The sequence below is a fragment of the Sceloporus occidentalis genome, unplaced genomic scaffold, assembly GCF_023333645.1.
Source record: "Sceloporus occidentalis isolate IW3139 unplaced genomic scaffold, rSceOcc1.0.p SCAF_4, whole genome shotgun sequence".
In the NCBI taxonomy this organism is placed as follows: Eukaryota; Metazoa; Chordata; class Lepidosauria; order Squamata; family Phrynosomatidae; genus Sceloporus; species Sceloporus occidentalis.
In genome coordinates, this window is record NW_028316984.1 from 52,583,615 (window position 1) to 52,610,856 (window position 27,242).

A 27,242-nucleotide genomic window follows, 5' to 3' on the forward strand; every position below is an offset into this window, starting at 1 on the left:
AAGGGCACCGTTCGGGGACCACAGCTCTAAATGGTACAGATTAGTGCACAATCTTCCACCTTCTTAGGAGATGGGGGAAAGCATTTCATTTCTGGATTAGCATGTTCCTGTAACATGCTCTGTGAAGGGTAAGTTGAAAAGGACTTGGAAAATTTAGTGTGAAGAACTGTAGCATTTTTTTTAATTATCACTTTATTTTGATCAAAATACTCTTGATGCTTTACCATCTTCTTTAACCCTGGTGTTTCTGATCCCCACTGCAAATGTTGTTTATCTTTTTAAAGCACCAAAGAACCATTTCTGTCTCTTTGAAATTCCCTAAAAACCTGCATCCATTGGATAGGGGATTTTTTAGAAATTACGCCTAAGCTTTGAAATCTTGAACGGAAGGCTGATTTGTCCTAATATTTGTTTATATAATAGCACCAGGTTAAGGTACTGTTTTGATCTGGGCAAGGACTTAATGTTTCTGATTGTACATATTCTTATGTCGTTGTCTTTATGGTCTCTGTGACTCATACAATTTGGTATTCTATGCTTTAGACCCTTCTAGAATAGTTATACAGTATAAGTTTTTTGGAAGTAGGTCCACCCACCCTCAGCTCTATCCCTCATTGATCCCACTCAACTGATTCGGATGGGTTACGGCTACTTCCCAGAATGACCTTCAGCTTGGTTCTCTCCCAGTCTACCTGTGACTGACTCGACCTGTTTATCATTTTCAATTTTGCCTGTCATTAAAATGGCATTATCATCTTCTTCTAAAGGGTATGCTGATGGTGAGGCTAAATTACCTGGTTGCAACAGTCATTTTGCATTGCCTTCTTTGCTTAGGAGAGGGACATAATGTGACTAGGTGCTCTCACTGTAAGGCATTTATGCCTCAGGCTCCCAAAAATCAAGAATCCACTTTAAAGCCCTCCTGTATGAGCAGGCCTTGAAATCGCATGAACCACCAGTGACAATGGTTTCTTGAGGACCTCCTCTGACTGTGCTATAAGCCACTCTGTGAAAGAGCCCCGCAACACTGACATACCATCTAAGGCAGCAAAACAAAAGAAACTTGCCCTGGTATCAACCATTGGTTCTAAGCTATTGAGCTGGAGAACTACCCCCCGCCAACCATACAATACTGTTGTGGTAAGATGTCCCTCCAACACTGGTATGCTCTTTGGTAATTGAGTCTTCTATTATGAAGTCTTCAAGGGAGAAGAAGCATTCAGAGGCCATGAATGAACGTTCTTCTCTTCAAAACAGTTTTGTCCAAGATTCAGCATAGGCAGCACCCTCAGTCTCCACCTGAATCCTTGCAAATAGTGCAAGTCTAAGTAGATTCACCCTCTGGAAAGGAAATTCTGGATTCCATTTGCTCACTCTTCAGTTTGGATGTCAAGAAGGCTGTCACCATACTATGTGCCCTGCAGGGTCAGCATGTCAATCTGTATTCAGTTTCCTCTTCCCACAGGTTTCCATCCCCTGGGTAGCATCACCTGTCCGTTTTCAGATGTTCATCTAGGCATGGACCTGGGGATAAAAGGCAGTATACAGAAGATTCCAGCAATGATCAGCACTGCCTGGATCATTCAATGCACAACCAGTATTTTTCTCTATACCAGAAGTTCTCCTTCCTGACAAGCCTAGTACAAATCCTGTCACAGTTGATTTGTCCTGAATAGAGGCCAAATCTATGAGGTTCCCTAAAGCCACGGATTTACTGAACATTTGCCAACCAGATCAATCATTCAGTGGCTCCATAGAAGAAACAGCACGTTTGCTCCAATTCACACCATCAAAGGCACACTGAGGCACTTCGACGTCACAAGACACGGTGTTCAATCCCATCCAGGAATCCCAGGAAGAAATTGTTGAAAGAACAACAGTTGCCAGATACACCTCAACCATTTCCATCATGCACATCCTTGGGAACCACATATGACATCATGTCTTTGAACATGCCACCATGTCATTCACCAGCTCAACATTTTGTGGAATATGAATCTGATCACACATGAACCTTCTTGGAACAGATTCCCCACATGGCAAATACTATAGACCTCTAGGTGAAGCACCAAGAACTGGAGCCTATGGGTCCAGTGTATTGATGGGTTCAATCTAAGGCTCCCACACCAGCTTCTATTATGTTCCTAACATCTTTGTTGGAGATTTCAAGATGTTCTTGGGCAATTCTTGTGTGACTCTCTTGAACATCCCTTCAACGTCAAAGAAAATTGGTAATATTTTTCTGATGGCAAAGCAGTTTCAGACTGCTGATTGCTGGAGCATCCAAAGCCTAATTCTATTGTGGTTAAGTCTTTCCAATCCATGTTGATTAAGCCAAAGCTCAAGTTAATGCTGAAGAACTCCAGTTTTGCAATCAGCCATCTAATTGTCAAATACACTACTGAAATCAACAAAATCAACAGGAGAGGATTCTGCAGCTTTTTTACCAGCTCCCCAAGAGAAATATTTCACAAATAATAATAATAATAATTTTATTTCTATTTCCCGCCTCTCCCTGCAGATCGAGGCGGGATCACAACAGTATCAGCAATAGAAATTACAAAGTGCACAATGCCATACAAGCAAAGGCACATTCCTTGGCAGGCCAACAAGTTAACTCAGTTTGCCATGTTGCATGGTGTTTGGCAAAAGTGACTGTAAGAGCTATTGCACTTTGCCACTATGCATGGCCTCTCCACTCAAGCTAAAGCCGCAATCAAAGATCTTCCCTTCAGGTAATCTGATCTATTTAACAAAGGCACAGAAGAAAAGCTTGAATTCACACACAAAAAACATATGATCAACAACTTGAGAGTATATCATGCCTTCACAGGTCCAGGGTGTCAGTCAGCAGACCACAATTTGGCTGGCAGAACATTTTCATAAATGAATAGAATTGGAAGACACAACCAGTGTGCTAGTAGCATGTAGCTACAGTATTTAAATACAGCTATACGTGTATTTTATACTTTGTTAGGATCGTCCAGGCCACTGTATTTCCCATCACCATGTTATGGATGTGAGAGTTGGACAGAGAAGCTGATAGAAAGAAAATCAACCCATTTGAGATGTGGTACTGGAGAAGAGGGCCGAGGATACCATGGATAGTCAAAAAGAAAACTGGGTCCCAGAACAGATCAAACCTGAACTCTCCCCAGAAGCTAAGATGATTAAATTGAGGCTGTTGTACTTTGGCCATATAATGAGAAGGCATGATTCACTAGGAAAGACAATAATGCTAGGAAAGCTGGAAGGCAGTAGAAATACCAGATGGACAGACTCAATAAATTAGATCAGGGTCTGAGCCTGCAGGACTTGAGCACAATGGCTGAGGAAAGGAGGTTTGAGAGGTGTCTCATTTATGGGGTCGAGGGAAGCTAACAACAACCTAAGTGTACTAATAATATATATTAACAGCAAATAAATAAAGTATGCCAAATAAAAAAGAAGTATCCAAGTGGCCAAGTGCAGAAACAAACATTTAGGGTTGAATAATGCCCTTAGTAGGTCACAGACCAATCTACAGTCATAGAATCATAGAGTTGGAAGAGACCACAAGGGCCATCCACTCCAACCTCCTGCCATGCTATGACTTCCTGCAATGCTTCAGCATAATAAAGTCCTCCCAAAACTCTTCATGAGACACATTTGTGACCTAAGGTTTGAGAGAAGGTCCCATCACAACAATGTTACAAAAGTTAGGGGATGGAAGAGAAACAAAGCTCTGGCCTACTAGACTGGTAATTATAGAATCATAGAGTTAGAAAAGACATATGTCTGAAGCTGAATTGGCCAGATGTTGGTTTGGACAAGAAAGGCTGAATTCAAAGAAGATCTAGATGAGTGACAAAGAAAGGTGTTAACAGAACTGTTTACAATTTTGCTCTTTTTTGTATATAAAAAAATTGGCTGCAACCTCTAGTAATCTTTTTATTATTACTATTCATGTATCATTCAGCTACCTTTTATTGAGGACATCAGCATCTCTAGAACCAAGCAAAAGCAAAACTTTTCACTATTATGTCAAGTACATCCAAAAGAAAAACTCTTAAGAGAAAGATAAGCTACTCAGTTTATACAGACCCCATGAACACACAAACCTGACTGACGCAAACCCAATGAGATCTGTAAACAAACTTTTAAATACGAGCATAAACTATTACTGATAATTCATCTGCCCCTTCTGTGTGCAGATTCTTTCTTTTGGGTACTGTGGAAGTTGATATTCTTATCTTTTCTGTGTAGTGCTGAAAGCCCCATTTCTTACCTACTTCAAAGCCCAGAAACAGCCTCATAATGGCATTCCATGATTCAAGGTCCCATCACAAGAATCAGAAAAGCATCTGGCAATCCTCTCCTTCAAGACAGATGCACAATGTGAAGTTCATGGCTGGCATCCATAATTTTTTTCTGGGTTTTTCAGACTATGTGGACATGTTCTAGAAGAGTTTATTCCTGACTTTTCACCAGCATCTGTGGCTGGCATCTTCAGAGAATGCCACAGAGATGCACAATGATTTCAGAAACACAGACATCAGAAAGACCCCCACAAATCTCAGCAAACGTCAGCACTGGTGTCATTGTTGTGCATCGAACTATGTGAGGGTAACCAAACCTTTTTCAATCCTGCCTGCTCACGTTAAAGTACAAACTGCCTGTGTTAGATGGCTTCAGTGCTTTAAAGTAGGTTGGGAAGAGTAGTGAAAGGTCTGCATGTATATGTTTATGCTATGCTGAAGTGATGTTGAACTGAGGCCACTGTTTTTAATGCAAGCCAATTGCCAGTTGCCTTTCTCAAAGAAACTCCAATGTGTAATGTTATTTACACATGATTATAGCTCCATGTTAGAAGTATTTTGCATGTATATCCCAAACACAACTGAGTTTGTAGCATAACCTATTAACATTCAAACCTTTTAAAAAGGTATACATCTGCAAACCTTTCAAAGAGTATATATCTGCATCTCACTATTACCATTAGCCTAATTCCTAAATTTTTCTTTATTTACTAGCTGAGGTCATATGACATGTTACAGAATGAGCAGCAGTTATGAGCAGCAAGAGCAGCTAAACAAACCCCAGAGATTTACTCTGTGGTTAGTTTTGTGTGTCATGCTCACATGAGCACTTTGTTTCCTGGTTTGTTTCGCTCCCAACAAAACAGGCAAACATGCCAAAAGCAAACCACTATATAGGACAAATGAAATAGATATAACGGCAGTAAACTTGTGGGTTCTTCATACTGTGATTTAATTGCAAGTACATTTCCTTAGAGCAGAGTATAAAGGTGCTTTTTTGAAAAGTCGACTGCTCAAATGACATTAAGAATGGGATAAAGACTAAAAAAATCTGTGAAGAAAGAAATTTGGGAGAGGGAAGTATGTGAAGACTAATGTAACAACTGACAATACAATCATATGCCAGCAAGTGTGTTGAGCAAGAGGTTGTTTTATAGAAATCAAGTCCAAAATATAATGTTAGAAACATTTGTAGCTGGACTTCCTAGCTTTTCCAATCAAGCCAGCTTGTTTTTAAGTACAACCACAGGCAAAAAGGAATTCAGTGCATGCAAACAAATGCATCTGTGGAAGGAAGACAAAGTATTTTCCTTATTTCCCACAAGGAACAAAACAAAATGGAGAGGCTATTTTAAGAGGAGTGGATATCTCTCTCTCTCTCTCTCTTATATCACTCTATAGCAGAACAGCAAATAAACAAATGCAATCTAGTAATTTCTATAGTAAACTTCAACATAAGAGAGGATTACCCACTGCACTAAAGAAAGAAAAAAGATGAAGACTGTTAAAAAGATCTTAGGAAAAAATTAGATATTGCAATAATTCTCAAATTGCTTCTAGACTTATTTACTTCTTTTGGAAGTGTGTTGATTCAACACATAAAGAGGAGAACATACAGTATCTGCCCCCCAACCATCTACACACTTTGACTGCTTTTCTCATTTAGAGAATGATACACCCCATCCTAACAACAGAGCTCCTGGTACAACCTCTGCACAATCACGCTTCAAAAATAAAATAAGGTTCCAAAACAAGTGAACAAGGATCTGAACCCCATTTAAAGCACCAAATCATTAAATGAAAATTAATGTGAAATTCAGTGTAACAGAGTTGCTCCCTCAAGTGAAAACCAATATGCTCTTGTCTATGCGTTGAAATGGACAATTGAGATCTTAGTCTGATTAACAGAAAACCCTAGAAAGACCTTCCAATGAATACTTTACCATGGGGAAAGGCCAGTGGCATCACTAGAGCTGTGGTCACTCCACTGCAGAACTCATGCCGTCACCCCCTCCGCCATCCAGGCTGTATCTGCTGTGATTGGGGTGAGCTGCTGCCACTGCCATAGCCGTTTTTTGCCACGCTTGCAGGGCAAGTGGGAAAGGAAGGTGACTTGGCAGAGGAGCAGATGTGGTAGTAGAAGCTGCGCAGTCATATGGGTCCCTGCCCAAGCCCCAACCAGCCCCCTCCTCAAAGGTGGCAATGATGTGTCTTTGATGAGGGCCACTGCTCCATCCCTGCTCCCAGCCACTGAGGCCACCACTCAGCCGGGACCTTTTTTGAAGGGATACGTCAAATCTGGCTGCCACTGTCCCCTGTCCCAGAGCTTCGCTTCTGTCCTCTGCCCCTTCTTCTGCCTCCTGTGCACAAGTAGCACCAGCTCCAGATAGAAGCATCTCCATGAATCTGATGGCCTGGGGCTAGGGCTCCACCATTACCACCTCATCCTTGTCCTACACCCACTCCACTCAGGCTGTGCTGCTGCTCCTGCTCTGGTGGGGAGAACTAAGCATGCTCCCTGAAGCCACCACCTCTCGCAGCCAAGGAGGACATAGCCTAGCACACCACCTTAGCTGCACAACCAGATTCTAGGCCCGGCTCAAGATGGCCACCTCTGGTGCATCTGGCCTGCCTGTGTCTCTCTCTGAGTGCTGAGGGAAAATGTAGGCAGCTACTGGGGAGGGAGAAAGGTCAGGAAGAGAAGAGCACTTGGAGGAAAATTTGGGCAGGTTGATTTGCCCTCCAACAGCTCTTCTGTTCCCTGCATTCCAGTTTCCCTCTGAGAATTCTTCTACCCCTGACAGGCCTGGTGGCCTGGGTTTCCTTTCAATCACTTTTCTTCTCCCCCCGCCCTGCTTCTCCCTTTCCCCTCCAAGTGTTCTTCTTCCCCTGGCCTTCCTTTGGTTTCCCTCAGTTTCCTTCCAAGCACTCTACCACCACCCCCTTCCCCCAGTTTCCCTCCAAGTGCTCTTCTCCCCCTCACCTTCCTCCGGCTTCTCTCAGGCAGGGTCCCTCAGCCACTCAGGAAGGCAAGGCTTCAGGAAGGAGGGGAAGGCAGAGCAGTGTGAGGGAAGGGAAGGTGGGGCAGTCCACTGCTACTGCCACCACCACCCAGGAGTCTTTTCTGGGTCTGGCTGGGTGAGGCAGTGCAAGGGAAAAGAGGGCAAGCCAATGCTCTGCAATGACAGCATCCCTTCCTCTTCTATGCTACTACCTCCCTCTGTAGCACCCTGGGAGGTGGCTGGGAAGGATAACCAGCAACTGCCCAAACCGGTGTTCACCACCCTCTGAGCTGGTACAGTCCACGCTCACCTAGTGACACCCCTGGGAAAGACTTATACAGGAAGGAGGCAATCTGAATTTGTCTTGGAATCAAATAGGCAGACCATGCAACTCTTTTAAGAACTGGTATGGTATAATCTTTTCTGGCTGTGCCAGTTACATTCACCATATTCTGGATTCTCTGAAACCTCTTAGAGAAGAGGGTAGAATAAAGCACTACCTTTTAAGCACTTGTCTGTTGGCAAAGTATACTCACTTGCACATTAACATAATCCTTCAAGACAATGTATTTTAATGTATCAATACATGTTGAATATACAAATTATAAACCAAGAGTAAAGCATGTGCATTTTGGTTCTAATACAATATATTCCTCCTTACTGTACATTATGACTTTTATTACTACAAAGGGAAACAAATCCCTCTCATGTTTTATATTACTGGTTCTTCAAAAAATCAAGAAGTCAGTCCAAGCAATAATGGCAATCTTCCTGCTATTCCAATACAATTTATTTTTCCTTGCCAAAGCTTCCCTTCTAAACATATCATTTCATATAAAATCTTTCAAGGGCAGTCTCATACAGAATGCACTACACTAATGACACCTTGTTGTTGTGTGGCTTCAAGTCAATGTTCAAATCACAACACCACGCTGGCTCTCTGACACCTAGATAACCAGTATTCCTTTTTATTGAGATTAGGCTATTTTTTCTCTAAATATAGGCGAAGATACAGAACCAGACAAACCTGTCAAAAAGCAGCCCTGGCAATCAGTAGCATCTTTGCATCCACAGACACTGCAACACCCAGGAGCATGCCCAGATTGCATATCTGGTCTTGCAGAGGAAGCAGCAACTCAGCCAGAGTAGATCTTAATCTATATCTACATTGGTAGATTTGTGAATCCACAGTACCTGCATCTTATCTACATGAGGTGTAAATTCAGCAGCCCTTACTCTGTTTCATCCATAGCTACCAGTCCTAGCACCTCTCTGGGTTAGATAGCAGAAAAATAAACAGAACTTCATGTCATCTCCATATCTGTAATCCCTCAGCCCAAACTTCTGAATGAGTTTTGCCACCAGTTTAATGTAGATGTCGAAAAAAGCATGGAGATGAGATGTATGTTCAGGTACCCAAATGTCAACCAAATTTCTCTCTTGGTTCTCAATTAAAGTACTATAATAATACTAAATCTCATCGCAAATATAACAAGTAAACATTGCAGTCTCATAAAAATAAATTGGTGGTGTCGTCACATACATACTGTGTTCCCTACAATCAAATACAGACATTCAATTAAGTTTTCATCTATTGAAAATGGGTCTGGACTCTCCAATGCTGAACAGTAATAGCCAAGTCTTGCTTTATGTTTGGAACTTTCAGTTTGTTTCTCAGCAGACTAACATTATATGAAAACTTATGTACGCAGAAAAAAACTCAAGCTAAACGAGACTGTGTTCACTAACATCACATGAAAACGTATGAATACACACACACGCAACAACCAAGCTAAATGAGACTGTGCATCTAGGTGGAACTAAGCCAAATAAGGCAGAAGAGTTAGAGATGCTAAATGACAGGATAGAAGGATCTACACATTTTTGCCACTGAAAAATACTTTTATGATATCCTTCTAGAAGTTGCAAACTGCTTCACTGAGTTTAAATTAACATATTATAAAAATCCTATTTGCACCATTCTTCAAACAAACCCATCAGGGGGAAATTTATGTGACTCAGTGATTTAAATCACCTTGAAAAACCAATTATCCTTCTTCCTATCTAACCCTTAACCCCCCAAAAACGAATGAATATGGTGTTGTAATAACAACACTTCACCACTAAGTCCCATTACAGGCAAACAGACAGATACTATGGCCAATGGTAGTGAAAGCAATTAAAATGTCCAAGAGAACCTGTATGGTCACATTGTCTTCCAATATACACCCAGCATACATAATCCTCCAGAGCTACAAAAGGATACTGAAAGACCAGAACTGGAAGATTTCACTAGTCAGGAGAAACAAGATTTGAAACAGCCTCAGCTCTCCAAGCAGCCTAGCAATATCTTCATGCTGAATAAGCTTGCTTAAATAAATAAATAAATAAATAAATAAATAAATGACTGTAACAACAAGGCCACACTGTGCCCTGTATGTACACCCCCAATTCTATTTTTTTTAAAAGGCAGTCAAGTCACAGTGGAAATGAAGTATTTTATTTACAAAATGTGTTGGACTATGACTCTGGAGACCAAGGTTCGATTCCCCACTCTGCCATGAAACCCACTAAGTGACCCCGGGCAAGTCACATGCTCTCAGCTACAGGGGATGGCAAACTTCCTCTGAACAAATCTTGCCAAGAAAACCGTAAGTCAAAAATGTCTTGAAGGTGCAAAAAACAACAACAACGAAGTGCAAACTGACCACAGCAAGCTCTGGAGTGTTCCAACTGCTGACCCATTGGGCCTGTACCAAGCAGATCTCTAAACCACTGAAGACAGTGCAGCTGGCAATAACTGTACAGAAGCAACATGGTGGGGAAATAAATCTCTGATTATCAGTATCACAGATGGTCCCTTTTACATTAAGTTAGATCATTTATCTCTATAAATGTGATCAGTTGATGTTACATGTGTCCAGCTGATGCTGCATTTTACAGCTGAATAATTTTTGATCTGTCATCTTAGAAAAATGTGCTTCATATTTTATGCCAGCTTTTAAAATCTGCAATCCTCACATCTAACTTTAACGTAAAACACGTGGGACATTACTGTTTCTCTCCATGAGATGTAAGATGAGCTAAACATTTTGATAAGTCATAATGCTTGAGATCTATATTCTATGCTTAGTTTTTGAGTTCTGGATGGTTTTAACTTTTCTTTTATTGCTCAATTTACACTGTTTGCTGCTGTGGATACTCTTTACAGAGACTTCCAAATAAAAACTAAAATATAACTGGGGTAGGATAAAATGTGTTTTTAAAAAGTGGATTAAAATACATTTTGAAAAATGAATGTTTTAAGGAAACAAAAATTTATCTTCAACAAGGAATTCCACTTGGTGGATGGTAGCATACTGAGGCATCTGCTTTGGTATGTTTTGAATGGTTTTATATTTTTAACTTGTCCACTATAGCCTACTTCCATGCACTTCCCAAAGCTGTAAGGCTGGGAGGTCCTCCATACTCAGTTTTCAGGTAGTATGTAAGGATGAAGTGAAATAAGACTGTTCTGTTGCAACCATCAGTGCAACGTTGGATTCAGCCCTTCATTAAATCACAAGAATATGTGTTTTAAACCAATACCTAACCTCTTAAAAGAGAACCACACCATGAGTTAGAAGCTCTTTTCCCATCAAAACTCTTCAAAATATTTTCAGGTCTACTTGCCATGGGAAATAAAAGGAGCCCCAATCCCCCCTCCTGCTTAAAACTCCAAGGAGACCAATATATCTTCCTTGGCCGCACTGACCTTTGAAGGCTTCTGAAATTCAAGACAACCATTCTCACTCCAATCTAGAAGAAATCTACTTCGAACAAACAAAAGATAATTAACCATGGGCCCATTCTCTCTTACTGAAAAATCCATTTCCTGAACCGATTCCTAAAACCAGTTCAGAAAAAAACGTGGTTCCCACAATGTTTGCGCCGGTTTCAGGAATCGGTTCAGGAATCGGCAAGTGGCGAGGGACAGCTTGTTGGCCCAGCCCATCCTGGTCCCAAAATTCCCAGCTGAGCCTCCTTACCAGCTTCTTTGGCTGCTGACCAGCTTCCCTGCGCCTTTAAGCCAGGGGAACGCCAGGAAGGAGGTTGCAAGGCTTCCAGCTTCTCTCGACCTCCTTCCGGCTTCCCCGGCCATGGGAAATTTTTTTAAAAGCCCAGGGAAGCCGGTCAGCAGCCAAAGAAGCCGGCAAGGAGGCTGGGATGGGGATTTAAGGGCCAGGAGTGGCCAGGTAATGCCAGCTGCCCCCTGGGCCAGACTGCTAGTAGGAACCAGGGCATATTCGATTCCAATTCGAATCCGATTCTAATCTGCCTGGTTCCCACTTGGGCTGAATCGATTTATTTCTAAATAAACCGATCCAGCCCAAAAAATAACCCATTTTTCCAGCGTCTTTTTGACATGGGTTAAATGGGTAAAAATGGGCAAAAAGCATGCCCCCCCTTTCTGAACCGATGTCTAAAATCGGATTCAGTGGGAATCATGCCCATTTAACCCAGATAGCAATCCAGATTTAAACGTAGTGGGAACGTGGCTCATGGTTTGGCACTGATTTCTGCACTCAACATTTGGTTCAAATTCTGCTTTTCTGATGTAAAATGTAACAATGAAAGTTCAAAATACTCCTTTTGAGAGCAAGCTTTTATAGAGAGAGCAGGACACTGAGCATTATGATTGTGCAAATATTGAATATTTTGACAGTCAGTCACACTACACTAACATTTATTTTCTATGTCATAGAAAAAAACACTTATCTTTTGATTCTGTAAGGCTTCTGAGAAGTTTGTAAATAATCTGGTTTAGTATTTTCACGATTACATAAAGCATAATTTAAAAGATATGCAAACTGCCATGACCAGAGATTTTATATTATGTTGCTAAGGAATAACTGCAATATTTTTAGTTGGTTACATATATTTTTATTGATACAGCCAATTATTAGCATGCAAGAACATTAAATATGTATATATATATATATATATATTAGAACCTCATGTTTCTTCCTTAATACCAGTGGTTCACAATGCCTTGATTTAATGCAATCCACTTAAACAATTTAAACCTTTCAAAGGTTCACAATATTACTAGCAAATGTTTGCAAATCTACAGCATTCGCTTAAGTGTATGACAGGATAAGGCTGACTTTGCTTTACATTTCTGAGACTCTATTCTTGCATGGTATCTACATTCCTGAAAAGTATCTGTTCTAAGCATTGGAGAAAAGATACAACGCTAAAAGTACTGTTTGAGTAATCACACATTTTAGGCAAACTGCACTTTATTCAGTTACATAGAAATCCAGATCTGACCTTTTTGTATATCATAAGCAGTCACCAATACAACTTAAAGGTCTCTTGGAAGATTTCAGTACAAAATATGACAAACCATTCCCAAACATGTATTTTGTGTAACAAAATAAACAACAAGTTACTAGTACGGTAAAATAAAAGAACCAGAAACATTCATATTACCAGATTTCCTAGATGCCAAGAACTTCAAAAAATAAAGAACTAGATCCAGATTACATGAACTGAACACAGGTGTCATAATCAATGGGAGAAGTTCCACTGAAATCAAAGGGGGTTTATTCAACTAACTTACAGTAGTCTGGACCCAAACCATAGATTGAATAAAAGCAATTGTGGGTTGGGTTTCTCAGCAAGCAATTCTAAAGATAGGTGCTAAAGCATTTCTTCATCTAACACAGTTCTCCAGTGAAGCTCTGCATCAGCACTGAGACAGATCTGCATCAGCAGCACATTAATGATATGTCAGATCAGATACTTGTACAATTTCACTCAGTAACTTCATGTAGATTAGGTCTGGGAATCATACAGCCCTTCAGCTGCTAGACTGGCACTATTCCCATTGGTCAAGCACTGGTTATGCTGGTTAGACCAGAAGCAATTTGCAGTTCAACAACATATGGAAGACTGCATGTTTCCACCACAATGCAATGTTTGATAGCATAGGAAATAAGAAGAAACCCTATATTAACCCGTGAGACAAAGGTCTTTGAGAGTAGGGCAACATCTTCCAGGACTTGCTTACCTTTCAGGAATGAAAATATGACATACTATTGCTGGATTACAGAAAAGCATCCCATACTAGAGTAAATTATTTCAAATGCAACTAGGAACCCCCTAACAATCCAGCCAGACAAAGCTGGAAATATTTTGGCTTTCTATTTTTTTAGACTACAATTCCCACAGCACTTTACTCTTTGGCTGATAGGAACTGATCACAGGATCATAGAATAACAGAGTTGTAAGAGACCACAAGGGCCATCCAGTCCAACCCCCTGCCATGCAGGAACCCCCTGCCAAGCACCTCCTCCCCCCACCATTCCCTTCTCCTTTTCTGTCTTTTTAGATTGTAAGCCTGAGGGCAGGGAACCATCTATTATCCCCTCTGTTGTAAGTTGCCTGGATTCCCAGTGATTGGGCGGCATATAAATAAATCCTATTATTATTATTATTATTATTATTATCATCATCATCATCATCATCTCCGACAGATGGCCATCCAGCCTCTGTTTAAAGACCTCTAAGGAAGGAGACTCCACCATACTCTGAGAAAGGAGTGTGTTCCACTGTCGAACAGCCCTTACTGTCAGGAAGTTCCTCCTAATGTTGAGGTGGAATCTCTTTTCCTGTAGCTTGCATCCATTGCTCCGGGTCCTGTTCTTTGAAGCAGCAGAAAACAAGCTTGCTCCCTCCTCAATATGACATCCTTTCAAATATTTCAACAGGGCTATCATATCGCCTCTTAGCCCTCTCTTTTCCAGGCTAAACACCCCCAGCTCCCTAAGTCGTTCCTCATAGGACATGGTTTCCAGATCCTTCACCATTTTGGTTGCCCTCCTTTGGACACGCTCCAGTTTCTCCACATCCTTTTTAAATGGCGGAGCCGAGAGCTGGACTTAAATCACAGCATGTTTATCCTGTTAGGACATGGAAAGATGTGCTGTGTCCACCACGACCACCTACAGACTTGAACCACGTCGACAGGACGCCAGGGAGAAGGAATCTGAAGAGATGTCTGCAAAGGTATTCAGGCCAAGAAGGAAAATATTCCTTCACCACTGCAAACGGCCTTAAGCTCCCGGCTTGAGACGACAAGAGCACTTCAAGCCTTCTTCACTCTACATGAGAGCTTTAATAAATAAGTTACTTTAATAAATAAATTACTTTGCCAACCAAACAACCATAACAACAAAAACAGAGAGGCAGTTACTCTTACACCAACTGTCATAACTGACACACTCTCTCAGAAGGACTGACAACATCAACATTCCATAATAAAAGTGTCAACTGTCAACTGCTACTGGAACTGTAATAGGTTCTGCTACAGCTCTATCTTGTGGACACATAAATGTCATTTCCTAACATATCCATCATCTAGTCCAGAACTATGTTCAAATTAAGATAAATTAAGATAATGTCAAGGAATCTGAATTTATTGAAAATCAAAGTGCTATGCAGCCTTAACACACTGTTGATATAACAGTCCAAATTAATGAATCACTTAACAGCTCCATATAGAAGCTAAAGAGGACTGCAAAATAAATTATATCTTTGTGCTACTAGGCAGGGCAACAAGAATAGATCTGGTAAGCAAAAATGAAACTACAGTAGTTGAGCAATATGAGCGAAAGCTGTATACTGCACACCAAGGCCAGTGTTCTAAGAATAATACTAGTATACAGGCATACCCTGGTTAACCAGCCACCTTGGACCCCATTTTGGGAGAAAGGTGGGATATAAGTGTAATAAAGAAATAAAGCCTCTCACAAAGAAGCTCCTTTTTACACAATCTTTCTATGTCTGTCCAGCCCCCTTTTCCTTCTCATCCTCTTGTCTAACTGGAAGTACTTTAATTTTTTACCTACACTGCCATTGGGTGAAGGAGAGTGGAGAAGCACATACTTTCAGGTTGCAGCAGCATGTCTGCAGCAAACAATGCAATAAAGCTTGAGCTAGGAAAGAATGGGATTCAATTCTAGCTGATCCTCCTTTAGCTGTGTGTGCCGCCATGCAACAGGCAAGGCATACAGGCAAGGCAGTTGCCTCCAGAATCTCTTACTGAGCATGCATTAACAGCCAAAGAGAAAAGGAGACACCAAATAAGCCTGCCTTACCAACTACGCCCAGCACAATTTAAAGAGCATACACTTATACACTTAGACACAAAAATGAAAATCATAAAGAAATTAGAGGCTGAAAAAAAAGAATAATTCCTGAAAGCATTTTGAAAAAGCTTAGAAGATCTAAAGGAAGCCAGCATGGCATAGTGGTTAGTTTGGATAACCCTGGAGACCAGGCTTCCATTCCCAGTTTGGCCATGGAAACCCACTGGGTAACCTTGGGCAAGTCACATGCTCTCAGCCTCAGGGGAAGACAATGGCAAATCTGAACAAATCTTGCCAAGAAAATACCAATGATAGGTTTTGCTGACTTACTCAAGGCTTACCTGACCTTTCACATATGCATTTTTAATTACTTCTGTTTGTTTTTAACAAATTGTTTACTTAAAAATTAACTCCTCTTCTTTTTCATGGTATAGAAACCTATACCTATTCTTCCATGTTATTTCTACCTCTGGTACCAAATTTTTTGTTAAAGCAATGCCAGGAACAACTTGCATAACCAAGACTAGCTATAGAGGAGTCCTGAATGGTAGAGTTTAGAAATGAATACCTCTAAGTATCTGGACTGTATGGAATATTTGAATGAAAATGCTTCAGTAAATCCAGACAAGGAGTAAACTGAAGTATTTTCTGAAATCAATAAATTTAAAGAATAAAGAATTTATCTGACTACTGAACTGCCAAAGCTCAAGTAGAAGTTATATTTAACAATAAACACTACTGACATTATAGGATGAAATAGACCGTCCCAAAGGGGCTGCTTTAAGCCACCCCTTCTGAAGGTAAACTGGGGCCGCAGCAACTACACTCCGCGGCCCCAATCAATCTTGAAGTCGCCTGAAAAAGGAGCAACAAAGAGTCACTTCTTTTTCAGACAGTAAAAAGCCAGCTTACTGCCTGTGCTGCCGGCAGAAGCCAGCTGTAAGGTGCTCCATGGGCATGCAGCATATACACACCACATGTGCTACATGTGGGTAGCAAGGTGGACTGAAACTGGTTTCCAGGTGTTTTGGGGGTGTGCATCGTCTGTACACCATGCCCCCAAGCTGGCTTGAAACTGGCTTTTTATGCTGGTCTGTTCCGGCCCTAAATTTCTTTCAATGAATTCTTCATTATCTTGAAGCCAAAATGAAAGTGCCCAACCACACACACTTTCACAGCTTTCAGTAACATCATCACGCATCACTCACTGACTAGATGCAATAAATGGTGCAGTGATTGGAGTGTTGGACTACTCTCTGCTCTGCTTGGCCATGGAAACCTGCTGAGGAACCTCGGGCAAATTACACACGTTCTGAGCCCCAGAAAACCCTATTATAGAGTCACCATAAGTCAGAAATGGTTGAAGGCCCAAACAAGAAATAAATCCAAAACACAAACTAGTATCACTTAAGTACCTTAATGATCTAGTAACTGAAGATCATAAGGAGCAGTAATAGAACAGGAATAAAATTCTGTGTGCAAAGGCATGTGAGGGAAATGCATGTTTAACACTCAGTCGTGATTATACATTCTGACCAAGTAGCCTGATATTCATAGCAAATGTTTAAGAATTTCCTTTAACACTGAGGCTGGACTCACAGCTAATTAACTCATTTCTTTGTTCACTACTTTATTTGGAGCAACTAAATCAGTACAGTGGATCCTTCCCATCCGCAAGGGTTTGGTTCCAGCCCCCCCCCCCATTGATGGGGGAAAATGAAGATATTCCCACCCCATATTCAGTTCGCAGTTTGGGGGTGCTTCTTGACTCCTTGCTTCACCTGACTCCTCAGGTGGATGCGACAGTTAGAAGCACCTGTTATCAGCTTCGGCTGATACGCCATCTGCGTCCCTACCTGGACCGGGGGGACCTTGAAACAGTGGTACACGCACTGGTAACCTCTCGACTCGATTTCTGTAATGCGCTCTACATGGGGCAACCCTTGTACCAAACTCGGAAGCTGCAGTTGGTTCAAAATATGGCCGCCAGGCTGGACACTGGTAGCTCCAGGGCCAGCCACATAACACCTATATTGGAAGCTCTGCACTGGCTGCCAATTCGCTTCCGGGCACAATACAAGGTGTTGGTTGTTACCTATAAAGCCCTAAATGGCTTGGGCCCAGAGTACTTGGAGGACCGCCTCTCCCCATACAATCCGCCCCGCACTCTCAGGTCAGGTGGGAAAAAACTTCTGAGTGTTCTCAAGACAAGATACGCAATGACTGCGCAAAGGGCTTTTTCTGTTGTGGCCCCGCAGTTTTGGAACGCTCTCCCTGAGGAGCTCCGCTTAGCCCCCTCCCTGGAGTCATTTAAGAAAAACCTTAAGACTCATTTATTTCATCAAGCCTTCCCCCACATGTCCTGACTGTTTTGCTCCTGTATACTATGTATTGTATTTTTTAGACTGTTTTATTATCTCGACTGGTCTTAATGACGGATTTTAATGATGTATAGTAGTGTATGGTTTTATATGAGGGATTTTTGCTGTTAATTTTGATTTTTAATCTGTGATCTGTATTGTATTATATCTGTAATCTGTAATGTATCGTATTTTCATTTTGTTTTGTAAACCGCCGTGATCATAGGAACGGCGGTATATAAATAAAATTTCAATCAATCAATCAATCAATCATATTTAATGGCATACACCACCAGTGAATAATATGGGGGTTAGTGAACCATGGATGCTGCAATCACTAGCCTGCCAATGTTGCAGGCCAACCATACTATACCAACAAGCTTTGTCACACTGAACATCAATAAGACAGCACACCTTATGCATTCACTCAGAAGTCCCACCAGGCTTAAATGCAGGGAAATTGTTGTTGTTCACTGCTCTGCATCCTAATAAAAATAACAAACAAGTTTGTTCCCACAAGTTTGACTAGAACAAAACAAACCTAGCAGTTGCTTTGAGAGAAAGAATGCACAACCAAAGGGATATACCTCTTGAACGATGAAGATGAAAATAGGACAAATCTGGTAAATTTTATGTCTTTAGTGGAACGAAAAGACAGTGAACTGTCAGGTGACCTTGTGCTTTGTTGAAGAACTACTGATGCTCTGTTGAGTGATTCTTCATACTGATAAATGTTTCTCTAGAACCATGATAGCTAGGCATGATTAAAGTGTGAGGTGGATTTTATGCAGACATAGCCGTTATTTCCTTTTATTGAGAAAGGCTTCACTCTGGAAAAAGAATTTTCTGGAAACAGTTTGGGATCAAATGTGTGTGTGTGTAAATAAAAGAAAACTCTTTTCAGGGAAGATCAGAATCCTTTAAGCTAGTATTATGAACAGGGGCAATTGTTTCTCATGCCATGGCAATTTTCCTTGCACTACAGTGTCATGTTTTACCTCATATGAACTGCCACCCCCATTCAATATGTTTATTGACAGACAGGGAAGCATAAATGACATTCCTTATACTCTCATTTTGACAATTCAGTGGAAACTATACTTTAGTAATCAAACCAGCATCCTTCTATCAATGCAACAACAAAAGTGGTTTCTAAATACAGATTCAATACAGAACTGCACTAGACAATAAATTGTTATTGCATCTCAGAATTACCAAACATTACAAATCCTCTGGCTATTTTTTACATCCACGGAATATCAAAAACAAACAAACAAACAGGTCAAGTACAGTCCAACACTATTACTCTTCCTTGATATATGTAAAAACAATCCCACTTACAAGATATACATTAGACAGTACTTGGGCTCATCAACTATAAATCATTAGGAAATTCAGCTAGAAATATACTAGGATTTCTTTTGGATACAGATTTGTGACAAACCACAACGAAATAATATATGCTCTAGGGATGGTGACAGAAATCACAATGGTAGTTAACAAAAATTAAACTAAAGGCACCAGGTCCTGTCTGATCTTGGAAGCTAAGCAAAGTCAGCCTTGGTTAGTACTTGGAAGGGAGACCAACAATGAATAACAGGTGCTGTAGACTGTATTTCAGAGGAAGGAACTGGCAAAACATCTGAGTATTCCTTGCCTAAAGAAACCCTTTGAAATTTGTGAGGGTCACCATAAGTCATCAGGCAACCATAAGTCAAAGGCACATGGAAATACATACATACACACACAGAGCAAGATTTCCTGTTTTTGTATATGCAAATAAAATATCATGTCTGCCTTATTTTCTTTCACTTTTTCTTAATTTCAATCTAAATATATGGTAATTTATTCTAAGAGTTACTTAATTTTTAAAAGCTTCTCCATTTACAGCTATTCATACTATTTCAACCTGAGATAAGACCATCACCCATACCATTACTAAGATTACCCCCCCCCCCCCGGCCGCATAAGGGAAGGTACCACTGTATTAGTTAAAATGCTGTTATCACTCTTGATGACATCCTCTCAACATTAATTTTTACATATGATCCCTTAAAGGAGCCATATATCTGCCATTAAACTTCCTACACTCTTTCACCACTTTCCCAGTATGTGTATGTTTTAAATCAGATTTAACCTCCATGCAAAGTATTCCACAGAATATTGTAGGAAGACTTCTGTTATGCTTACTGAATAATTAGTTTGAATCCCATCCTCTTCCATTCTGAATTATATGTATTCAGAAGGAGATGATAGTCTGTTCTATGGAACTGACTTTCTAGGAGTACATTAACCAGAAGTTGGCTAGGGGATCTTAGGATCATAAAGCAGTGGTCCCCAAACTGTGCCCTTTAAGAGGTTTTGGACTTAAGCTCCCAGAAGCCTCAGCCATGTTGGCCAATAGTCTGGGATGCTGGGAGCTGAAATCCAAAATCCCTTAAAGAGCACAGTTTGGGACCACTGTCCTAAAGTAATTTAGCTATGTTTCCAACTACAATTTTATAACTGGGAGTATAGGAGAACAGAGAAGACAAATCTCTTTTCTCTATATTCACAGAAAAGGAGTGATGTTTCTACCGGATTGCACTGTATCTGGATGGAAAAGTGGAGTGGAGAACCAATGAGAAACTCGGGACATAATATAGATCTTTCCAAAGATCTTATCTGAAAGGTGTTTTCTATACTAAATACAACTTTATAATTTGTATTCTGTAAGAGCTTAAAAACTCATCAATAAAGGACAAAAAATTTTGACCTGCATCTGAGAAGAAAAAGAGATGTGGAGCACAGTAGGCCATCCATCAGGGTTATTGTTACAGTGGGCCCTTGTGATACGCTGGGGTCTGGTTCCAAGATCCCCATGGATAACAAAATCCGTGGATGCTCAAGTCCCATTAAATATAATGACATAGCAAAATGGTGTCCCTTATAAAAATGGAAAATCAAGGTTTGATATTTGAAATTTAGACTTTTTTGGAACATTTTCAAACTGTGGGTGCTTGAATCCGTGTATAAAAAATCTGTGTATAAGAAGGGCCGACTGTATTTAAATAGTCATTTGTTTCCATGATTTTACAGTTTAAAAAGATAGGTTTAAATTCAACTGTTAGCTCCAATCAGCACAAACCGACTGACATTAAGTATTGGCTTACCAAGTTTCCTTTGATTTAATGCACCTATTCCACCTAGAACTAACAAGTGAGCTTTGGCTGTTGTGCTTTAATTGTGCTTAATTCCGTCAAAAAGAAGCCTAACTTAACAAAGGTAACAGGAAAAACATATGTAGCCTACTCTAGTATGAATCTAAGTTTTTAAGTATCTTAAGTGTTTTCACCAGTTACTTCCTTTCCAAAAAATGTTGCATCCACAGCAGTGGCAATTATAAAAGCAATGCATTCATGTGAGCTGCTATGCATATTTCTAACCATCCATTCTCCTTTCCTACACATGCCTTATATAGCAGTTAACATGCAGAAAACTTACAGTACTACAGACAAGAACATGAACTTCACATAACAGATTGCCTCCTGAATCAAAGAATCCTTCTGACTAAATCAAAAGCATAAGTACACATAAGCTGGGCATAGCCAAGTAGTAAACTTCTCTGAAATGCAAAAGGAATCTAATTTCAAGTAAACATATTTGGGACGAAGTTGAAAGTTTGACATTGATTATATATGCACTATGCTTACTTGTTTTTACTGACAGGAACAGTGTTAAACCATTAGTAAGATACATCTCTGAAAAGGAAAACTTGATTAGAATTTACAAAATGAAATAAAGAGGAGGAGACATAAGATTCTTCTACATTTAAGAAAACTTTTTAAAAAGCATATAATACAAGCATATAAGCAACTTTCATTGGGAAATTAAGGTGGCTGCACAGTATGACTACATACACAGTTTATTGTAGCTTCATTTGATGGGCTACTATGATTAGTTCAGTTATATTTCCCCTTTAAGTAGTCTCTGTTCAGTCTCTAGCAGTGATCGCCATTTCAGAGCACAGTCAACCCACACGGAATAATAGATCAATAACATTACAGACACAAGACTAGACTGCATCCATTTAATAACCACAAGAGAGTGTACCATTCAGCAAGATCCTACACATATTAGACAACTGCTGCAGAGCAGAATTTATCTAATGATGGGAATAAAAGTGAAATCATGACAGATGTATCTACCAATTCAGATTCAATATCCACGCTACTCTTTAACTAACACCAGACATCCCACACAGTGCAAAAATAAAGCCTAACTCTTAGTTAGAAACCAAGAGCAGTGGCCATCTGACTCATTACTAGATGGCCCCAGCGCAGAGCACACCTTACAGAGTCTCTCTCTCATCACCAGTTGCTGCTGCCCAGAAGGGCATTTCTCCACCACCAAAAGCTGCTCACCATTTTATTCCAGCAGACACTCTTCATTAGATGAAGAACGGAGAGGGTCACTGGGCCAATGAAGAGACATGCCCTGGAATAAAGCTGCAGGGACAACATTTCAAAGCATGTACCTTTCACCCAAGGCCACTTGATGTTACCACTGAGCCTTTCCCTAAAAACACAGCACCATGTTTTCCTAAAAGCCTGCTCACATCTACATGGGAACATTGCAGCTGACTTCCTGGCAGATTATTTTAAACCCCCAAAACCTTTCATTCAAGTTGCTCCTAATTATTAGCTTCCACACCAGCACTTGGCAAAACTTGTTCAGGATGCTGGTTTGTAGCATTCAAGCTAATCTGTCGTCAAGAAAAGGAAAACCAGTATGTGTCATCATTGCTGTTGGCAAAAGGTATTGGTGAAGAAGAGATTTCTCTTTATTCAAATGTGAAAAGGCTAATTTGCTTTCCTAAGCGACACTATAAAGGCAAGGTTGAAGAAAGACTAAATTGTGGGAAGGGAAAGATACTTTACCTGAAGAGCAAGAGATAAGAAAAACAGCAAACACCAACTTAGTAGCAGCTCCCATTTTCCAAACGGTTAAAATCAATACGAAGAAATTCTATATCTCTATCTCCAGCGTCCTGGGTCTCCCAAATAGGAAAAACCCTCCTTTCAGAGTTCTATGGGAAAGCAAGAGGAGTAAAACCCAAGCGCCTGCTAGAGACTCAGTCCTCCTTCTGCCAAGCCAGGAGCGATGGATGGGTGAGAGTTTGGGGAGACACTCGGAGGGAGGCCTCTCTCTCTACGGAAAAGAGTCTCAGAGTTAGCAGGCAAGGGGCCGTCTTCCTGGCCTCCTCCCTCCCTCCGGGGCCTGAAGCGGGCAAGAGGCCGCCGAGGTGCTACTACTATTAGTAAACAACACTTTCGTCTCCATCACACGCACGCCTCCTTCCGAGGCATGGGCCAGGGAGAGTCCCCTCTCTTTTGTCAACACAAGAGAGGAAGGAGCGAGAGTCAACTACTCCGCTGGTTGTGATAGGGGCGGATAATCATGATGATCTTGCAAGGAAGGGATCTGGAAACACGGCCGCTTCCTATTAATGACAATCGTCGAAATCAACCCTGGAGAAGCAGGCAAGAGAGAAGGCGCCGAACCCGGAGGGAAGCCAGGGCTTCTTCAGCCAGGGAGCAACGAAGGAGGCATATTCCTTGTCCCCGGGTCCTTCTTTGTCCCTCTCGCCGCCTTCCTTCTCGGAGGAAAACTTTCGAGGGCTGAGAGGACCCTTTGAATTTAACAATGATGACGATACTCAAGAGACCCCCCCGCGAGGGACAACGGAGCGGGCCTATTCCCCTTCCCCTTCCTCAGCCTAGCAGCCCCCCTTCCTTGAAGGCGCGGAGGCGGAGGAGGAGGAGGAGGAGTGTGTCCAAACGGGGCGATGCTGGGCGACCATGGCAAGGCTGGGGCGACGCAGACCCCGGACACACTCGGGGGGATTGTTATTGTTGTTGTTATGCTCCTTCCGACTCTCCGGGGGCCTCCGATCTTGCTTGCCTTCTTCTTCTTCTCCTTCTTCTCCTTCTCGCTCTCCTGCTCCTCCGCTGCTCCTGAGAGAGAGAGCGTGAAGGAGGCAGCCGGGCACGAAGCCTCCCTCCCTCCCTCTCCTCCTTAGCGCTTCCTCCCCGCTTTCCAAGGACCTGCTGCTGCTGCTGCTGCTACTATTCCCGCCTGGTCCAGCCCTCTGCTCTCCCTTCGGCTGCCCACCAAGAAGGCGACGCTGCTGCTGCTGAGGCTGCTGAGGCTGAGCCTAACTTTGCGCCCTCGGAGCCCAAGTTGACGAGGAGCAGAGGAGCTGGAGGCGGCGTCGTCGGCGTCGGCAGAAGGGCCGAGGCGAGGCTTCCCCTGCGGGCGGCGTCGGCAGCGTCGGGAGGCGAAGAGGGGCGGCGAGGGGAGGGAGGGGGCGTGGGCGCTTCCTTCACGGCCCCCCAGCCCCGGCTGAGCGGCCCTCCTCCTCCCTGCCCCGCTGCGCCCCTGTGGTACTTTCATAGCTACCCATTCACTCGCGTTGGGGCTGCTGGCGGCGGGGAGAGCCAGACCCAAGATGGCGGCGCCCGGGCGATTGTTTTTGTTTCCTCTCTCCGCCTCGCTCCGATTTTCCCCTTCCTTTCAAACTCCCTCCCTCCCTCCCTCCCTCGAACGGCACCAGACCCGCCCCGCGCGCCTGCGCACTCTTGCCCTCCTTTCCTTCTCTCTCTCTCTCTCTCTAGGTCAGGACAGTTGGTGGGCGCGCGCAACGGCCGCCTATCTACCCGCCCCTTCTTTCTCTCGCGCGCGCAAAGTGGGAGGAGCAATGTGAAGTGGGCGTGGCTTCCTCCCTTTCCTTTGCTCTCTCTTGATTGGCAGCTCTCTCTGACCACTCGCAGCCCAGCGGGCGGGAATAGAGGCTCTCTCTCAGCCTCAGTCGGATGGGTTTTTTTCCTGCCCCCCCCAGTCTGAGGCTCCGCCCCCTGTTCTCTGCCTCAGGCGGAGCAATATGAAGTGGGCGTGGTTTTTTCCGCCCCCTTCTTTTTTCCTTTCTTTTGATTGGCAGCTCTCTCTGACCACTCGGGATCTCGGTTGGATGGGGGAGGGTTCCGCTCCCTGTCGCCCCGCCCCTCCCCTCCCCTCCGCTCTGAGGCTCCGCCCCTGTTGGGCGGGGCTTGGGCCTTGCGTTCCAATGCTTATCCCTCCACCTCCTTCAGGGAGGAGTGTGTATGTTGCATAGATGGAGCCAAATCCTGTCAGTCCTGCTTGAGGGCAGGAGGAGGGAGGCTTTGCCCTGGAGTCGGACTAGGCTGGGCCAGAGGGCCTCTGACCGCAGGGAGGACAAAATGGAGGACCAACAAAAGCTAAATACATGTAATGCTACTTAGAGATGGATCTTTGAGACTCACTGAAAGGAAGGAGTTGGCAGCAGGAGCTTACCTAGACTTCAGTCTACTTCCTCAGATGCATTTGGATATGCTGTGTAATAATCGCTCGCGAAGAAAAGCCAGAGGGATAGTAATAATTGTGAAGAGAGCTTGCAGACCCTTTGAGACTCGCTGAAAGAAAGAAGTTGGCAGCATAAGCTTTAGTAGACTTCAGTCTGCTTCCACAGATATGCATCTGGATGTACATAACAACAACAACAATCGTGGAGGGATCTTGTAGCCCCTTTGAGACTCACTGCAAGAAAGGAGTTGGCAGCATGACTTCTGTCTGCTTCCTCAGATCCATTTGGTGGAGTGGAAGCCAGGCACAGACATATACAGCCTGCCCTTCTTATACACTGATTTTTTATGCACAGATTCAAGCATACATGGTTTAAAAATGTTGAAAAAAGGTATAAATTTCAAATATCAACCTTGATTTTAATTTTTTTATAAGGGACACCATTTTGCTCTGTCATTATATTTAATGGGACTTGAGCATCCACGGATTTTGTTATCCACGGGGATCTTGGAACCAGACCCCAGCGTATCACAAGGGCCCACTGTATGTGCCATTGGTATGTGAAGATGTCAATTCAAATTACAAATCCTTTGTGTATGGAAATGGAGCTGCAGGTCCAGTCTTAACAATGGTCATTAGTCCACATTAAAACTGGACCCGCCACTTCATTTCTATACACAAAGGATTTGTAATTTGAATTGACATCCAATGGCACAGATAGGTCTGTGCCTGGCTTCCTCCACACCACCAAATGCATTTGTGTATTCACTGCCTATAGATTACAGGAGGGTTTTCTTCCAGGAAAGGGATCCCTTCAGAGCCACCTGGGCTTTTTTAGCTCTTCTATGAGAGCGTCCTGTTTTCACAGGAAGCCTTTCCAAAACCATCTGAGGAAGCCGGCTGAAGTCTAGGAAGGCTCATGCCGCCAACTCCCCCCCCCCCCCCCAGTTAGTCTCAAAGGGGCTACAAGGTCTCTCTGCAGACTGATTCTACAGGGCCATGTCTTTGAATTCTTCCGCCATGCAATACTACTATACATGTACTGTAAATCAAATGAACAAAACAGAAGGCTAAAAACACACATGCAGACGTAAATCCATGCTCACAATGGAGGACGTTGTGGAATTCTTCCTGGACAGGAGGTTGAAACGGAGGACAGGTGCCGGGAAAGAAGGACCAAGTCTGGTCATTCTGTCTGGGAGGAAGCCCATGCCTAAATATATAGTGAGGCTGTGTCTATGTTTTCCTTGGGGGTAGCAATGGGAGCCAGTGGTTTGAGCCACTATAGAGGCCAGGGTTCAAATCCTTGCTCAGACATGGAGACCCACTGAGTGACTTTGAGCAAGCCGTACTCAGCCTCAGGGGAAGGCAATGGTAAACTCCCTCTGGAAAAAACTTGCCAAGAAAACCCCATGATGATAGGTTCACCTTAAGGGCCACCACAAGTCGGACTTGAGGGCACACAGCAACAAGCAGCAGCAGGGCTTACCCTGACATGATCCTTTGTATAAATCTTTTAAGGCGGCGTTCATTATATTTCCATTGAACTCGCTTCTCTGCATTTGTGTGTGTTGTGTGCCTTCAAGTCATTTCCAACTTCGGGCGAGCCTATTATGGGGTTTTCTTTGCTCAGAGAAGGTTTGCCATTGCCATCCTTTGAAGCTGAGAGAGTGTGACTTTCCAAGGTCACCCAGTGGGTTTCCATGGCTGAGCTGGGATTTGAACCCTTGTCTCCAGAGTCATAATCCAACACTGACACCACTACGCCACACTTGCTAACAATGTGGGATCATTGGATGGGGTTGAATCATGCATATATATACATACATACACATATACAGTCGCGCCTCCACATACGCGGACTTTTTATAGGCGGCTTTGAGCATACGCGCTCAAAGCTGCGGGCGCGCATGGGGCAGAAGGGGCGGCGTGTCCCATTCAATTGAATGGGTGCACGCACCCGTTGCGCCCTGCGTGCCACCGCGCCGCCGTGCATGAGCCCCATTGGAAACAATGGGGCTCGAGCATAGGCGGAATTTGCTATACACGGAGGGATCCCTCCGTGTATAGCAAGGTTCCACTGTA

The 27,242-nt window shown here is 42.7% G+C and overlaps 1 protein-coding gene across 3 annotated transcripts in view; it reads right to left on the reverse strand.

Annotated features, from left to right (window-relative positions):
• The window catches only part of ACVR2A (activin A receptor type 2A), a 77,522-nt gene extending 53,186 nt beyond the window's left edge, over positions 1–24,336 (reverse strand). For 2 of the 3 annotated variants that reach the window (XM_089520066.1, XM_089520065.1), the window contains exon 1: positions 22,715–24,336. In XM_089520066.1, the coding sequence (XP_089376192.1) occupies positions 22,715–22,769 (55 nt within the window). In that variant the 5' untranslated portion in view covers positions 22,770–24,336. Of the gene's footprint in view, positions 1–21,487; positions 21,508–22,714 lie in introns of those variants that run through there. The other variant, XM_089520067.1, reaches the window with a different exon arrangement.
• Between the last annotated feature and the right edge of the window lie 2,906 nt (positions 24,337–27,242).